An 18,303-nucleotide genomic window follows, 5' to 3' on the forward strand; every position below is an offset into this window, starting at 1 on the left:
TCTGGGATTAACAAAATCAGAGCATACGATCAACTGCCAGAGGACTGCTCTCGAGTTGCCATTTCTAAGCTAATCAACGACTTCCAGATCACTGATAAATTAGGAAAACTAACACATCTACATGAAAAAGTTCGTTGTATCACGGTTTACGTTAGTAGTTATTATTAACAAAACTCCAAAACTAAAAGAGTACCTCGTATTGTAGAACGTCGCATCAAACAAAATATATCTTCTTGACAAAAAACACAAAACAACGATGGAAAGTTCCCAACGTTGCCAAAGCATAGTGCATCTATTGTGTTGTTAGTCAGCATCCATACAAAATTAGAACGAATCAGCTTTTTATTGAAGCGTTGTTTCTGGTGGGTTACCTTATAGTTCACAAACGATGCCGCACAGTTTGTTCTCATCTCATTTCAAAAAACGAAACAAAATAATCATATCTCTTAAAATTACTTCTTCTACCATTATTACACGTCTATAGTTAGTATTATATGTGTTACTTCCTTTTCTTCTTCCCATCAACTACTAACTCTCAACAATCGTTATTCACATTCTTAAAAGAGAGAGAGAGAAAAAGAAAATAAGAATTAGTTTATTCAAATAAAAGTTCTTTAAATTTTGCACTTCACGCGCTAGCTTTCTTGTCCTAGGTTGCTAAGAACGAACAAAATTTGCATGCGGTTCACGGTTTGGTATGCTAAAAGTTTGTTCGAAGCAGTATTTTTTTCATCTAATCTCGTCAGTTATAGAAGTTCCTACATTGCTATGGGTTAGTTTTGGGGTGGGTCAGTTGACAAATCAATACAATTGAGAGGATCTTAGTTTTGGAGGTCGATGAGCAAGTCCGGGTAGCAACTCGTAGATCCAACGGTTACCCTACGACTTCCTCACCAGTACGACCAAACCAGTGTGAAACGGTGTTAGAAACAATAGGAAGGGTATTAAAGATGCCTTGCTTCGTCATTCCACTGCTCCGTTGGGGTTGCGATATGTATAGAGTTAAAAGGTATGCACACGGTTTTAGAGAGGATAGGGACATGCACAAGTACATACACAACGCAAGCACGCATTCAGCAAGAGAGTAGGCAATCGCGCAGCGTCCGGTCAGGTTGATTATGTTTATCGCTTGGTGATAGTGATGGTGTTGGTGACGGTTAGGGTTGTTGTACAACAGGTTGTAAATGAATGTGAGCGGGCGGGCGGGCTGGTGGCGGCTGAGTTGTTGAAGATGCTGCAGCAAAGACGTTCACGCACCTACGAATCCGTACACTTCGAGCACTCGTATTTCGAAATCACCGGAAACGCACAGCGGCGGGTTGTTGAATGTCTGGCAGCGGTCCGTTTTGCCGAAGCGGATGTTCTCGTCCATCCAGATCGCTTGTCCTTGACTGTGGAATAAAGAAAATTTTAAAAAATAGTTAGAAAAATGCGATTTTTATGTAAACGTGTCTTTTTTTTCTCTCAAATTATAACATTGGTAGGTAGTATAGCGAAGTATTATAACATTTGAATGCTGTGACATGGAGCATGGAATATCTGAGAACTTTCCCGATTTTGTAGTTCTGTATAAAGCGTGAGGTTCTAAGACTAAGCGAAGTCCGTTGTTTGTTTGGGCGGTGATAAACTCATTGGTAGTTTTATGGAAGAATGTATGCACAAATTCCAAAAAAAAATAGTAATTTAAAACTGGATGGCACCATTTAAGATAAAGTGGACAAGATGGGTCAGTGTAGTTTTTGAGCAGCGTACATCTAAACGCAGAGGATAAGCTTTTGTAAGAAGAATAATTTGGTTCTACTTTATTGTCACTCGATATGAGGATAAATTTTCATTTTGATAGAGTATGGCAAGAAACAATATTTTTTCAGCTATGTTTCTTATGCGCAACACACTTTCTATACAATTTTTAAAGTAAATATCGCGTGAAAAAATGTCACTCATCTTTTAGGTGCCTACTTTTCTTTTATCTATTTGCTCGCAACAAGTTGCATTCGACGCAAAATCCTGTCCCATTGTTTCCTATTGAAAATTGGCCAAAATACATTTTCAGAAAAATATATTAAGCTCGTTTAGTGGAATGTATTAAACCGTCTAAGACGAATTAAGTACTGTCCATTTAATTCCACCAGTTAAGTTAACTGGTGGAATTAAATGGACAGTACTTAATTCGTCTTAGACGGTGCAAAATACATTTTTTTACGTAAAAGTCGAAAATGTCACTCATTTTTCAAACACTTATCCTTAACCAGGAATTAGCTCCATAGCCCCAAGTAGTGATTTACCCTAATTAAGTGCATATTCTCTTATATTTTTTTATTTGGATGTTTGTGGAAATGTGATTTTCTAAAGCTTCCTCAAACATCACATACAATTAAGGTACAGTTAAAATTTGATCCACGAGATTAGCACTTGCATAAGGATCCTAAATATCGGTGGTCCAAAAGATACTTAAACAGTTTTTCAAATACAAACTGATAATATGTATGTTCAATGATTTATAATAAATTAGAACATAGTTAAACAATTTAACCAATTTAAAAAAAAATATTTGAAGAAAAAACTTACCCTCCCCCGATCGTTATCATCTTGGAGTCGGCGGCCATAAATAATTCGGACGCGTGTCCCAGTCCCTTGTCACCTTCAATGCCGACCCAGGGATACTTCGCGCGTTCCGGATAGAGAGAGAACAGGAACGTTTCGCCGGTGCCAAAATACGCCTGCCGTTGGCCACGGTCGTCCTTGAGGTTACGCTCGAACCACCGCGATGAACAGTAGGCACCGAACACCTATGGGTATTGGAAATAAAAAAAAAGTTCAATTTAAAACCAATGGGATTTTCACGGTATCCGAAATTACCTCATTGTTGCAGGTTTTGATCATCAGCAGTGTGGGTTCATGTTGCTCAACTCGAACGTAGAATGTCGTCAGTGAGCATCCGTGCTCCTCCGTTGTGTAGAGCAGTACGGGTTGGTACATTGTTATTCTAACTGGCAGCCAGGACCAAAGCGTAAAAAGCTGCCGGTGGTTTAGAGAACAAGAGAAAAAACAATTAAAGAATATAGCTTTCATTATTACTGACACAAACTTGGAGACAAAAGAAATAAAACGACATTGACGGAAACAGAAAATAATGGTAAGCTATCACGACACAGTACGAAATAAATTAGGTTCAAGGGTAAAACTAGCATTTAACTGGACATACTAAGAAGACTGCCGAGAAACGCTTCCAATTGTGATAGACAGAAACCGAACAGAAAGGAGGAAATAAGTCTTCTTAATATGTCATCTTTGAGGCCGAGACAAAGGACTTTGAATCGAATTAATTACCACGTGCAAAGCAAATAATCCCTAATTGAATTAATCGCGAATGTTAGCAGTTAGAACTTACGTCATCCTGATCACAAACTTTGCTCTTTATTGCTTGGGTTGGGAAAACTCCCATCGATAAAACTCTCACATCCGGCGAATGGGCACCCTGTTCCCATCAGGAGTAGATTTTTCGAATTTCATAAAGCCAGATCAATTAACGGAGGTAGAAATTTTAGCAATATCCACATCAAAGCAAAGTGGAACCACGGCAATTTGCAAAAAAATAAAATAAAATCAGTTGTGGGAGGCAGCGTCAAGTCCAATCAATGGTTCAGTCCACCGAAAGTAGATTAAATCGTACGCCCCCGCAGGCAGAGATTTTATCGATAGGATATTTTGTCGGTTGGGATTCGTTAGTTTCGATGGTGAAGAATTTGTTGATTAATGAGTTCAATTGATTGGTTAGTATTTTTCCATTGAAAAGCAGCGTGAAATAGAGAAAGGGATAGGAAGACAAAAATGAATTAGACGTGATTAGGGGAAACACATATTTACACAGATATAAAGTGATGAATGGTTCAGATTAGGTACAGCTTGAAACACACTAAATAATCAGTTTTATTTCAACTCAACAATGAACTTATCAACACGGAATGGAGTACAATCATAATGGCATGTATGATTCCAATCATTTAGTCAGAGTTTGACTCATTTGTCAGAAAGCCTTTAAGGAATCGGATTTTTCAAAAGGCTAAGGTAGACTTAATAAAGTGTGGGCCCTCCTTAGCCATGCGGTAAGACGCGCGGCTACAAAGCAAGACCATGCTGAGGGTGGCTGGGTTCGATTCCCGGTGCCGGTCTAGGCAATTTTCGGATTGGAAATTGTCTCGACTTCCCTGGGCATAAAAGTATCATCATGTTAGCCTCATGATATACGAATGCGAAAATGGTAACCTGGCTTAGAAACCTCGCAGTTAATAACTGTGGAAGTGATTATAGAATGAAGCCCGTGGTGAATTTCAAATTCACCACACGTTTATCTACAAACATTTCCAAAAGCCCAAATCTGGCGTAATAGTTTTCGTACAGTGCCGAAACTCAAATTATGATTATTCAGCTTAACTAAGCAAACGATCTACCATTATTTCAGCCCTATACGCGTTATGGTGTTTTCATCTCGTGCTCTTGAAAAAAATATTGGAAAAACACGTGGTTTACAAAATGGCCGATATCTGGCTTCATTGTATAATCATCTTAATGAACACTAAGCTGCGAGGCGGCTCTGTCCCAGTGTGGGGATGTGATGCCAATAAGAAGAAGACTTAATAAAGCACCGTAATTTTCCTACAACTTTGTTGAACAGTTTGTTGCTCGAATTTCACTAGATATGGAGCAGAAGCGCTAGTTACACTAACCTATTCGAAAATATAATTCAGTAAATTAAGTGATACTATTTGCAAATGATTCAAATTCTGACTAAATAATCGGAACCTGGTCATTTATATTTAAGGTTCCCCCAGACAACGTTGTTCATCTGAATGATAATTGAAGCTAATATTGCTCATGGAAGCAGATACAAATATCTCTTGCGAGATATAGCTTGAATAGTTTTTTCGAGTGGCAGCAGCATCAAGAGTTGCACCATTCTCTGAATAATATAAGATTATAAGATGGCGAAGGGTTTCCTACTACATGGTTAGTTCAATGGATGAGTTCATTTTAAAGGGTAACGAGTGAAATTTGTTTAAGAGACGCCACAACATTATGTTTACAGGTAGGGTAGTTTCATGTGCCATATTAACCATTTTGAAAATAAAATAAAAACAAATTATTTTTCTAATGTACTGATAACAGAAAGAAAGGGAAACCCGAACCGTTTAATGCTGAATGCGGGCAATGAAACAACATATACAATGTATACAAATACATATATAACAACATTCGACATGGAATTATAATAAAATCGGAAAACAATTCATTCAGACCTCGTATGCTGCCTGGATAATATATGAAGTGCTTCATTCAATTCCTCGTCACCGAATGCGAACCGTATTTCGTACCAACACTCAAACAAAGGCTGGCCCACTAAATCTGATACAATGAATAAATTTCATATCTATCAATATTTTGGTCGGCTATAATTTCGGTATTTTTGATTGTTTTGCCGATTTTGTAACTCAAGACATTTTTGTACGATTAATTCTTTCTATATTTTACCAGAACAATTTATCCAGCTTGCACATATCAGGATGGAATATCCTACAGGAAAAGATTAAGGTAAGACTGAAAACCTCTTTAAACCAGAAAAAAAATAAGATTAAGGTGATTAAACACTTAATCTCAAAATTCGCCATATGTTTATCTACTCCCACTTTCAAAAGCCCAAACCTCACGTAATAATGTTTGTACAGTGGTGAAATTGAAATCGATTGTTCAGTGTAAGTTAGCAAATGATTCTCTCGTCTTTTGCTCTTGAGAAACTACTGAAAAAGCATGTGGTTTCCAAAAAGGCCGATAGTTGGCTTTGTTGTATAATCACCTTAACACTTTTAGAACAAAATACTGTCAAAAAATCAGATCCTCAACTTACAACTGGTGGCCTTACAACCTTGAATTAACTAGGGAGGCGAGTTCGCCCCCGATTTCGGGACGGGCTCCTTAAAAGGCAAAGGTAATGCCCGGAAGGAGCTCCCACAATAGTTGTACACCCAACCGATGATTGTTAGATTTTCTTACAATTCTGTATAAGAACCTACCAAAACCTGTATAAAAACTGGGCTTATGCGAAAATGCTAGATTTTTATACAAATATTGTATGAGACCTTACAATTTTGCAAGCTTTTCTTACAATATTTGCTAGTGAGCTTACTTGTATGTATAAGAAACTAACCGTTTCGCATATGCCTAGTTCTTATAAAGGTTTTGGTAGGTTCTTTTATAGAATTGTTAGAAAATCTAACAGTCGCTAGTTGGGCGAATGAGAACCGGAAAATAATGCGCTAGTTCTTGAACCTAAGCAGATTTACCCATGGTGCGGTAATGCCCATATTTTTTCTCAGTAAGAAAAGTGATGTTCTCCAGCCCAAGTCACATTTTAAATTTTATAACGCTCTTGAAGAGCATAATTTACACTAGAAGAGTAACATAAAACCAGTATAAAACCAAAATGTTACTAGGGCAGTTTATGGTCGTAGGTTTCCCAGATAGATTTTTTAATCCAGACCATGGTCTGATACGGGACGAACGATGCAAAGCAGCGGCGATAGACGGTTTCCGCGAGGAGATCAGCAATAACGTTCTCAGGTTCCCCGCGGCCTGCGATCCATGCAAAAGTCGTGTGCTGGTATTTATTAGCGAGAATGCTCTGGATCAAAAGATGTTTAGAGTGTCCACTCTGCCGCGCGGAGATGATGCTGATAGAGACAGTAAGAATTAGTATCGGCTTCCTAGACGGGCGTGTAGCAATAAAAACTGCGAACGCTTCGAAAGAAACAATATTGCATTGGTTTGGCAGACCGTCCGAGATCATTAGGTTACCCCAACTCCGGGGTATTGAGATTGGGTTTACCGAGGCCAGTTATCGCGTGAAGAGTTCAGTCTTCTTAATTAAAGAAAGGAATCCTGTATACTCCAGAGGTTGCAGCAGCGAAAGAGGAGGCCTTGTGGCGGATAGCCACAAATACAGGGCAGTAATTCAGGAACAATACGAACGTATTGGTTAAACGATGTGGCAAGAGCTTCGACCTTGTTCCGATGAGCTTCGCAGGTAAGCTCCAGTCTGGAAAATAACCTACTGGCATGCCGAATTCTTATACTTCCCATTCATGGAAACCAGAAAACGGTTGACCGTCAGAGCAGAACCACAAGTACTCAAGATTTCTTGGCGGAAGGCTCCCGATGAAGAGTTCTCGACTAATATGTGGAAAGTTGAGGAAATTTCGGACAAATGCCAAAATATTTTCAGTGAACCCCCATTCAACCAGCTGGTTCAACACTAGGTACGATTGAACGCCTTCGAGATGTCCTAGAAGACAAGTTTGGCGTGCTTTGCTTCGTAACTGACGGTTAACAATGGTCTCCACTACCTTTGAGGTACAGGAGATCAACGAGATCGGCCGAAAACTGGACGCTTCACGACCTGAGACTAGATCTGTGCGTCGCCGCCGTAGACGACATTTTTTTACGAGAAGTTTTTCCAGTTTTCCGAGGAGCTCTCGAAGAATTTACCGAGAAAAATCCGATGATTTTTTCGAGAAAATTTTCGAAAAACATTCCAAAACGATTTCGAATACCTGCGGGACCCTGGTGGGACCGAAATCCGTCCACCTCATGAGATGTCAATAAATTAAAGGGGGTTAAAGGTAATTAATTTAGAAAAATTAGTCTTCTACTGTTTAGACACTTGACAGTAAGCTTTCCGGGCATTGAAATGGAAAGTAGGCTTTGAAATTAAAACAACAAAAATCAAAAACAAATCGCCACCCACCAAACGCGGAGTTTCTGCCACCATTTTTCTGCGGGTAGAGCATAATTACACCAAAAGTAACTGTGTTTTAATTGCTAATTGCGGATAATTACATAAGATAAGCGGAATACAAATCGAAAGGATCGCTTCTCAAGGTGCGTATTGAACTATTTGCAGTGGTAGTTTGTTCAATCAGTCTGCTTCATTTTAAATATTTAGTCAAAAAATAGCTGTACGGATTTTGTTCTTTTGATTCGAAATCGGTCCAAGGTGGACAGATTTCGATTCAGGAGCAGTTGATTTAATTCATTATTTTTTCATGTCCCGTGTCAATGACAATCGTTTCATTTGCATTCGATTTCTATTTTCTAGTAAATTTTTCATATAGGGGAACGGTTCGCCACTTCATCTCATAGCTCCTATTTCCATCCCATCAAAAACAAAGCAATGGAAAAGAATTTGGTTTGTTTATTATTTATGTGATTTTTTTCAGCAGTGAGCACGCATGTTGACAAAAAGAAACGACGAATTTGGTGCCGTATTTGTTTGTTTAGTGATGAGATGGATTTTTTTTTATTCCTTTCTTTATTTGGTAGGCACTCTGTGTTACTTAACCGCTTCTGTGCCGAAATCTACTGTGGTATTCTGCTGCCAGAATCCACACAGAATCTATTTTTAGATTTTCCATTATTCATTGTTGTTGTCGACTGTCGTTGCTGGTCCATCGCACCGTGAGTCCATTGTGTCCATTTGTCCGTGTCGTGAATTCAATGATCGTTGCGCATTGTTCGGTTGCCATTTATCCAGGTACGGTGGAGGAATGCCTCCGAGAAGAACAATTTGTCAGTCGTCATCAGGCAGTCGTAACGGTATGGGCGCTCCCCAATACGCCACCGTATAGGCTGCGCATCCGACGACTGACGAGGGTTTGGTGGAGGGGCTGGGAATCGAACCTATGACCATTCGCTTGTAAGGCGAGCGTGTCGCCAACTACGCTACGGGACCCCCCATGAGATGGATATATGTACAGTGAGATGGAGATCGGAACAGTTCCCCTACTAAGGAGCTTAAGTGTACGGATGTTGATGCTCCACGGTAGTTTGCCAAGGAAACAATTTGTTGAGGAAAACCCGAAAAAAATTCCGAGGAGCTTCCGAAGAAATTGCCGAGGATATTTTGATAAATTTGCCAAATAAATACCTAAGAAATTTCGAAGAACTTGACTATAAACTTGCGAACATTTTCCTGTCGAAATTTCGAAGAATTTTCCAAGGAAACTCCGAAGAAGTACCAAGGAAGTACAAAAATAAAGAATTCGAGGAAATTCTGAAAAATTTGCGGTTGAAATCCAGAACCACTTCTCAAGAATATTCCGAAGGAGGATATGTAAAAAAATCCGAGGATATCCAGAAATCCAGAAAAATTTAACCAGGAAATTTCGAAGAATATCCCGAAGAAATTTCGAATATCGAATTTCCCGTGGGTCCAAAAAAATATTCTCGAGGTGAATTTTCCGAAGTAAAAATACGAAGAATATCCTTAATAAAATTTGGAATATTTTTCATTTCCGAGGTAACTTGTGGCCATGCCGCCACCGAGGAAAGTCACGACAAACGCCACCACCGGTGATGTTTAAACAGGCGCACACCTTTACCTGGGGATCCGCAGACGACATTCCGCAGCTCCTGCCGAGAGGTTAGCGTGGCTGATTGAAGTAGCCCCAAAAAATCACCAGAGTACGGCCTCTGCTCGTGACAGAACTGCAAAAGGAAGCTGGATCACCACCAAAGAAGTGAATTACTTCCCGATGGCATCAGCGATATCTGGGGAATCGGAAACAATAACGTCCGGAGTATATCTCCTATCGTTGAGTGAGTTAACCTTATTCCATATTCCCGTTGCAAACTGGAAGAAGCTAATAGAGTCTATAAATTGCTTTCATTGTTTCTTTTTGCCTCCTGTAGGATCGTCCAGCCTTCATAATATTTTTCCCGGTAGATCTCTAGAGCACTTACCTTGATGGGGTAAAGAGGTAGTCTCCTTAATGAACGGAGGGTTGTCAATTGCACGCCTAGTCTCTACCGACCCCCTGCAGAGCGCTTTACGGCCGGGCCAGCAACTAGTTTGAGGAACGGAGCATCAATAATGACCTGGGTGAACTCCGAAAAAGAGGTAGAAGTTTCAATATCCAATGAATGAGAAAGAAGATGATCGTATCTTTTCCAGTCAGCACCATCGTAGAGCCAGCGCGTCTCTTGGTAGTAGTGGAAGGAAATGCATGTGTTGAAATTTGAATTGAGAAGTGGTTATTACCGTAGAAGTCCAAGCACGCTTTCCATTTCAGGATCGATAGAATGGGACTACTGCCGGTGGTGAAATCAAAAGCTGTTGCGGTATAACCATTGCAGAAGGTGGCAAAAACTTCGCTGAGGGGCACCAAGTTTGCGTCGCCGAATGCTTCGAGTAGGCCAATACCACGAGAATCTGATCTAGACCCAATCTAACCTAAGTTACTAGATATAAAGTCTGCCGAAGACACTCACAGGTCACCAATCGAACTGTTATTTGTGGGATCCAATCGAACACGCTTCAATGGACTTGAATCAATGGAGAGTATTGAGATAGTGCTGATAAATATATTGGAAAATTATTCTGAAAATATAAAATGCTAGAATCCAAAGAAAAGGGTAAAGGAATTTGGTCTGGGATTTACTAGTTGAGCAACAACAAAAGTGTGTTTGCTTTAAGAAAGAAACTTCCAAAAGCAAATAATCGTGCGGCAGCTTGAACTTTCTCAAAGGTTGTTAAAATAAAAAAAAATTCTGATTAGAAAATCTAACCGTTTTCACTCCGCCAGATTTTATATATATTGCCTCTAGTTAATTTAACCCAAGCGGGATGGTGGGCATTCATATACAGATGTGGTCAACTTGCGGTTAGCGGCAGTATACCTCGGTAAGAAGAAAGGAGCATGAGGAATCACAAATGATTACCCGAGCAAAGCTGAAGAGCAAATCGATAACTAATTTTGTTGTTGTGAAATCGCCTAATTTTGATAACTCAGGTTGATATCCTTTTGGTCGTTTTAACGGTTAAAAGATCAAAATCTACAGCAGAAAAATCTTACTGTGACATCGAATCAAAAACTATTCCTGCTATCGATGAGAGCAAATCGAAAACTAATTTTGATATTGATTCCGATAACAAAATAAGTAGACACCCGAGCAAAGTCTGAAAATATAATGAGAGCAAATAGAAAACATATTTTGATATTGATATCAAATTGAAATCATAATTTATTTTCAAATAAGAATCATCATGACTGATTACATATTTTGATCTCATTTTACTGTTGATTTCTAAATTGTATGATCTGACATCAAACTGTGTACTTATTTTGTTATCGGAACCAATATCAAAATTAGTTTTCGATTTGCTCTCATCGATAGCAGGAATAGTTTTCGATTTGATGTCACAGTAAGATTTTTCTGCTGTAGATTTTGATCTTTTAACCGTTAAAACGACCAAAAGGATATCAACCTGAGTTATCAAAATTAGTCGTATTCACAACAACAGAATTAGTTATCGATTTGCTCTCAAGCTTTGCTCGGGCAGTTTAATGCCAGATCATACAATTTAGAAATCAACAGCAAACAAATTATGAATTCAATTTGATATCTATATCAAAATATGTTTTATATATGCTCTCTTTATGTTTTCAGACTTTTCTCGGGTACTCACTCATCTGCTGTTTGGCATCCATATATAGGGCAGATAAATGTTCACCACTGTGACCGGTATACCACCGAGAAGTCGGACACCTACAAAGGGCAGCTTATCACTGAAGAAGATGACATGGAAAGGAATTTCTCACAAAGCCCAAATCGCCACCGAGTGCCACATAATTGTACCAATCTTGACAGTTCACTTGTAGTTTCTTCCGTAGTTGTGCGGTTGACCCACGGAGAACTATCGTTGGCAAATCGAGGTTAGCCAGGAATCCAGGAATCGTTAATGTTCCATCGGAAACAGAGCTTGATCTCCTGGATTGAACGTGCGACTGGAATACTGGAAAGCAATTTGATCCACTTTCAAATTGAAGAGGATTGTATTCGGATGATGATTCAATGAGGATCCGGTGTGTCGTGGGAAAGAAATCACTGTTGTAAGATATGTTGGAGGCGTCGGATTTTTCCAATGGAAGTTGGGAAGAGTCAGAATCGGCTTGGGGCGTCTGAGCTGAGTAGTACCAGGTAAATAGGAGGAGCGGATGAAGGAATTCAGGGGGGGTCTCCTAACGAAGTAGAGGGGTTAGGAGACAGATGGAAGTTATTTCCTGTGCTTACGAACTTGTGTCCCATTTGACCCGTCGCGGTATACAAGAACGTCTTTATAACACATGACAGTGAAACGTTTGCCTCTCACGCCACGGTCACCTTACGAAGATATAGTGACTTCATACCTTGCGCTTGGCTGATCGCTTGTAGGGGAATGAATGTCTCTCTTTATCCCTTGGAGCCGGAGGGTGTTCTTCAGTTCCGGTTTGCAAATGACGGAATGGGGGCGACTATAAGGGGATCTGGACATGATTGTATTCTGCGGTCGTTATGGTAGTAGTTCCCGGGAGCGGGACACTGTTTTGACCTGGTATTGTGCGACAATCAGAGCCGTAGCGTGGGTTATCAGCGCCCTTGGCGAAACCTTAGCCGGGCAACCAGTGGAGAATGTTGAAAGCTTCCAATATCTTGGTAGCCAAATGGCGTCAGACGGCGGTACCAAGATCGACATAGGCGCACGGATCAAGAAAGCAAGGGCTGCCTTTGCGAGTTTAAGAAATATCTGGAAAAACAGGCCGATAAGTGAACGCACCAAAATACGAATTTTCAACTCTAACGTGAAATCTGTGTTGTTATACGCTAGCGAAACATGGTGTGTATCAGTGGAGAACACTCAACGGCTGCAGGTGTTCATCAACAGATGCCTGCGGTATATAATTCGGGCCTAATGGCCTCACAACTGGATCTCAAACAACGAGCTCCATCGTCGTTGTCACCAGAGGCCGATAGCAACAGAAATTCGGGATCGGAAGTGGGGCTGGGTCGGCCACACTCTACGTAGGGGCGGAAACGAAATCTGTAAACAAGCATTAGACTGGAACCCAGCGGGACATCGCAGCAGAGGCAGACCCAGAGGCTCATGGCGGCGAAGCCTCAATAAAGAAATAAAAGAAGTCGACCGAAAGCTAACCTGGCAACAGGTTAAAGCGATAGCCGGGCAACGCTCAGGATGGAGATCTTTCAAGTCGGCCTTTTGCACCACCGGAGGTGTACAGGATCCATAAGTAAAGTAAGTTGGCGAAACCTTTATTAGGCGCCCCTTACTTACTAAGGAAAATAATATATTTGCTTTTTACATTAAGAGAAAAATTTGGATCTTACTTTGAAAAGGTAAGATCAAAACGTTTAATTGTTTAAAGGTGCTTCGAATAACAACTTATGTGCAAGAACAATGTGGTTTGTAAAAGTCTAGTGGGTTGCAAAAAACCTCTGAGAAATTTCAAAACTTCGTGATTATTTTTGACTACCTATTTGCAAAATATGTAACCACTAAAGATCAGACAAGAAGTTCATAGAAATTGAAGAATTCTTTATGATTCCTGTAAGCTCATATGACCTATGTTCATAATGATTAAAGTAGTAAAAATTGCCCAAGATCCATAAAATTGCTAAAAAAATGTCAAGTTATATCACATTTCTGGAAAATTCAATATAGCAATAGATAATAAAATAATAAAAATAAAAAATTAACAAAAGCGTGGATCCACGTACTAGAATGAATGAAGTATTTCGGATGGACATCATAATATCTTTTAACCTTTGGCTATATTTTGTGTATTATTGATGAAACTTTCTCGAAAAACACAAGTTATCAGAAATCTGCTTAGCATGTTTAACATAAAAATGTTTTATTAATTTTATGTAGCAATAAAAATAAATTCAGATTTTGGAAATACCATCGTATTGTTGCTAGTCAAATAGGACAATAATATTCGACTCCAAAAGGTGTCGTTTTACACCTGGAATCGGACTTATTTGAATTATTCCAATCAAGAAAATCCAACTTTTGCGGGGCCGTCGGTAGTTTGGAGCCATTACTTGGTTCAATAAGTGCATGGAGAAAGATGGTCGATGAACATGTCCAGAGTCGAATCTTGATTTTAGAGCGGGTTGGTTGATAATCGGAAGCACCTTTGGACCTATTCGGACCAAAGCTGGTGTGGCTTAATCGGTGGTTTGGAGGAATTACTAGATTTATTCGCGTCAATGAAATTCAATACCTGATCGGATTAAGAAAATTTAGCCCTGGAGTGGGCAGGTCAATGGTGACCTAATTGGAAACCCAGCTTTAGATGATTTTCGATGTTCGGAATCGCTATCGTACCTAGTAGTCGGATCAAGTCTGGAGAGAGTCAGTTGGTGACTGAAATCGGCATCAGACCTATTCAGTTGAGAAAAATCAAACTGTGGAGTGGGCCTGTCAGTAGTTTTTAGGAAATTCTGGACATAGTCGGGTCAGTAAAATCCAACTTTAAAATTCGATCCAATTTGAACCATTCTTGATCTGATTTCATTGTTGAATAGAAGAAAAACCTGTTGAGAGTGAACACTGAGAGTCATTAAGGAAAGTTTTCTACAATAAATTCAACAATAAACTAAAAGCTCTAGCAAACCAAATCTGTTGTTACTTAAATTTCTCGTTGCAGATATTCATATTCAGCAAATTTGTCAGATGAGAACCATTATTTCAAATACACAACCCTCATGCCAAGTCAAACTCTGGATATCGCTGCTCATCTAATATTTAACGGCTATGCTTTGTGTTACCACTATTGCACTGGCATATATTTCGGGACTGCAGCAATTGGAAATTTCGCTTGGCCCAAAAGAAAAGCGAGCAAATTTATCTAAATTTAATTAACACAAAGCCCATATTACTACTTCCCGGTATCAGCCATAAGAGCCCCTTGTAACTGGTTCCAAAAGTTTTTGAAAAACCAGAATAGATCTCGAAGCTTAGACCAATCCATTTGACCTGTTGATGTGATATCTGTACCACAAACTTTTGGATTTTGTACTCGATTTGTTTTTTATCGACCCTTTAGTTATTACAATTGTTCTCATAGTGTAATTCTGGATTTTGGCGCCCCCTAAAGGCTGGCGCCCTTGGCGGGGGCCAACCTGGCCAACCGCACGCTACGGCGCTGGCGACAATGTTTTTGTATCAAAAGACAACAACCCACCATTGCCAAAACCTTATAAATGGTTCCAAGGGCAATATGTGCCATGTGGGCATTCCGCTACTAAACAGAAATCCAAAGAAGCGATGGAGTGTAAAACTAACTATTATAATGTTGTTTTTTTTCCTCAAACGTTTTAAGACCATCCGTCCAAAACATGAATTTTTGGTGGCTAGTTTTGGATGCTGGTTCATTAGGCCGAATGGCCATTAGGCCGAATGAGAAGTGAAGAAGGAAGAAGGAAGAAAGAGTAGGAAGGAGAAAGAAGGAAGAATGGAGCAGAAAGAAGTAAAAAGGGAGAAGGAAGAAAACTAAGAAGAAAGAAGGAAAAAGCAAGAAGAAAGAAGGAAAAATAATGAAGAAAAAAGTAAGAAGAATGAAGAAAAAAGGAAGAAAGTATAGCGAAGAAGAAACAGCGAAGAATAAATAGGAGGGAGAAGAAGAAGAAAGAAGGAAGAAGCGATAATGAAGAAGGATAAAGCAAGAAGGAAGAAGGAAAAGCTTCTCATTTCTCACGTTTTGCTTCTTACTTCTTATTCGGCCTAATGGCCGAAACGGGATTCGGGATAATATATTCAGGAATAATTTGCCTAATGGGTTCCCAATTAGAAAATGATTGCACAAATACTAGCAATACTGCCGGTTACAGGCAGAATATGTAAAGTCGATGTACTTCGGAGTTTGTAGTTCTGTTGAAGACAAAAATCGGGTAAATACGAATCCTGCATTGCGACAAACTTAAAAGGTTTCATGGCGTTCTATGAATATGATACTGTTCCAAACGAAAATGGAGATGAGGTAAGGTAATTGGGTAACACCAATAATCATACCACGTCGGGTTAGTATAAAACCACATACATAAATACGAAACGCTGAAACTTAGTTTAAAAATTAGAGCCCATACCATCGCCCGACAGGAATCCCGATCTTCCTTCAACTTCTAGACAGTTTTCGTTCGCACCATTTCGCATTGGCGAAACGGAGAAATTATGACGGAAGCGAAGGCACGCAGACGAGTATTCATTATGGAAAAGAAACACAGAAAAAAAAGAATAAGTAAACAGACATTTTTATGAAACCGGGATAAATTACGGCGCCGGTTGACAACAGTTGTGAATCCACAGAGGCGAGAATGGCGGCGCATGAAGTTGTAAGATGAGATGGGAAGCGAAAAAGTTTTCCAATAAAGTGAGATATTAATGCTCGGGACCAAATCCCACCCCCGCCCGGTGTCAGAAAACCGCAACCCAGAAACAGTAAATGATAACGGGTGGCAAAGCCGACCTACACCATATTCTATGTAGCCTGACCCGGTTGCACTTACCTCTCTAATGGTTAGTGTATGTGACATCATTTGTACGTTGACTTGGGATTGACTCGTTGGTAAATTATCGCTAGAACGTGATCTTACCATCTGCTTGGAACCACTAAGAACTGACTTACTCTTTAGTACCATTTCAGTCTTTAGAAAAATCCTAGATATGTAGGTTGAACTGTGAAAAAGGGGAAGGAAGATATTATATTCAGCTTGAATCGTTAAACAAATAACAACCTACCTAAGTGCTCTTATACTAAAAGCCGTCCGCAGGAGCTTGGTCGGCGAGACCGGGATGTGTTTGCAGAACTTGGGTAGCGCGTTGTCGATGTCATTTTTGATCGTGTCGGCGTCCCACTCGGAATTGGTGGCGGTCGAGTGTTTGTGAAAGAGGATGAGGATGGCGAGGGCGACCCGGTAGAACACCTTGATGCCCTCGTGGAAGAAGCAGTCCATCACCCGCACCAGGTGCGGAAACGGAAGCCCGCCGAGAACCCACCAACACCAGTCCATGAAGATGCGCTCCGCCTTCTGGCCCGGACATAATCTCGATAAATACAGTACTGCGGATTTCTGTGGGGCAGCCGGGGAGAAACGGAGAAAGCGATTAGGTTTGTGAGGCGGTTGATCAACATAGTAATAGTGCGTCAACTTGATAAAGCTTTATCATCGATGTATCGTAATAGATCAAACTGGTTGCAGTGATTAAAATACCTAACAGGGGGGAAATCATAATGATTATTTTAGGGTTCTTCCATTTTTATCAATTACTCATCAACAAAAAAAACAAAAGCATAAAGAATCAGGCAGTGAATCGTTTTATTCTCGTTTGCTCCACCGAGCCATCCATTCGACAAAAATATATTGGTCGGTGTTTACCCAAACTGAACTAAAAGTTAGGTAAGGTACAGTGGGGTAAGTGGGTAAATGGGGTAAGTGAAAAAAAACGCAAGTATTTCACTGATAAATCACAGAATTATTCAGTTTCACTTCACAATCATACAAGGCCATTCAAATCAATGCGTTGAATAAGTGAAACATGAAATAATGAACCATTTCAACATGCGAGAGTAAAAATTTATTAACCTTTCAAGTTTATCTTTTGCACAAGTTGTTTTGCGTGTCAATAAATACAAATATTTTTCTATGTTGGTTTCCATAACACATTCAATTAGTGCATTGATAAGTTGGTTTTCTTTGTAGTTTTGAATTCCAGCCACAAAAATATTGATATGAACATCAAAAATTTTGAAAAAATATTTTATTTCTTTGCCAGTTTTTTACCATGGGTGGGGCAAGTGAAAATTTCTATTTTTCCAAACACATTATTTCTATTAAGCGTATATAAACAAATGATACCAATTCGAACTCATTCGAAGGCTTTTGATTATTACAGTGATACGTGGTAATACTAAATCAGAAACCCAAAGTGCCAAGCGTGTCAGTGTTTTAAATAAACCATGTTTGATAAATAATTCGTAAAAAAAATGTTATTTATATAGCTTAAATACAAGAATCACTACTATTGCAAATATATCAACAATTATGATTTATTTAGTTAAAATTTATAAAATTTATTTATTTGTTAATGTAGACTCTTCTACTGAAATCATGAGTGGATTGTTAATGAAACATAATATTGTAGTGAATATTAAACAACCCTATTCAAATGTGTTTCATTTTCCTTTGGTTCCTCTCGGTTATTTTGAGTATTATACATTATTACCTATTGAAATATAGTCAGTTGATAAAAGCTATTCGTAGAGTGCACGCGTTCATACTTTTCGTCGAGATTAAGAGAAATCACTTTGGGGAGGCCACATCTCTGTAGACAGGATCGACATAGCTGACGGATAGAAAGTACCGAAAGTTGAAGTTCACGGAAACGGGATCGACGTGGAATTTTCGTAAAAC

At 39.4% G+C, this 18,303-nt stretch overlaps 1 protein-coding gene across 4 annotated transcripts in view; it reads right to left on the reverse strand.

Moving 5' to 3' along the window:
* Nucleotides 1-324: 324 nt before the first annotated feature.
* Nucleotides 325-18,303, reverse strand: part of LOC134212805 (GTPase-activating protein skywalker) — a 237,906-nt gene continuing 219,927 nt past the window's right edge. For 2 of the 4 annotated variants that reach the window (XM_062690991.1, XM_062690989.1), the window contains 7 exons: nucleotides 16,631-16,962; nucleotides 16,399-16,567; nucleotides 15,979-16,014; nucleotides 2,860-3,018; nucleotides 2,569-2,789; nucleotides 1,258-1,391; nucleotides 325-556 (listed from right to left, as the gene is read on the reverse strand). In XM_062690991.1, the coding sequence (XP_062546975.1) occupies nucleotides 546-556; nucleotides 1,258-1,391; nucleotides 2,569-2,789; nucleotides 2,860-3,018; nucleotides 15,979-16,014; nucleotides 16,399-16,567; nucleotides 16,631-16,962 (1,062 nt within the window). In that variant the 3' untranslated portion in view covers nucleotides 325-545. Of the gene's footprint in view, nucleotides 557-1,056; nucleotides 1,392-2,568; nucleotides 2,790-2,859; nucleotides 3,019-15,978; nucleotides 16,015-16,398; nucleotides 16,568-16,630; nucleotides 16,963-18,303 lie in introns of all 4 variants that reach the window. The other 2 variants (XR_009979348.1, XM_062690990.1) reach the window with 2 other exon arrangements.

Source organism: Armigeres subalbatus, chromosome 2 (assembly GCF_024139115.2).
Source record: "Armigeres subalbatus isolate Guangzhou_Male chromosome 2, GZ_Asu_2, whole genome shotgun sequence".
NCBI classification, from domain to species: Eukaryota; Metazoa; Arthropoda; class Insecta; order Diptera; family Culicidae; genus Armigeres; species Armigeres subalbatus.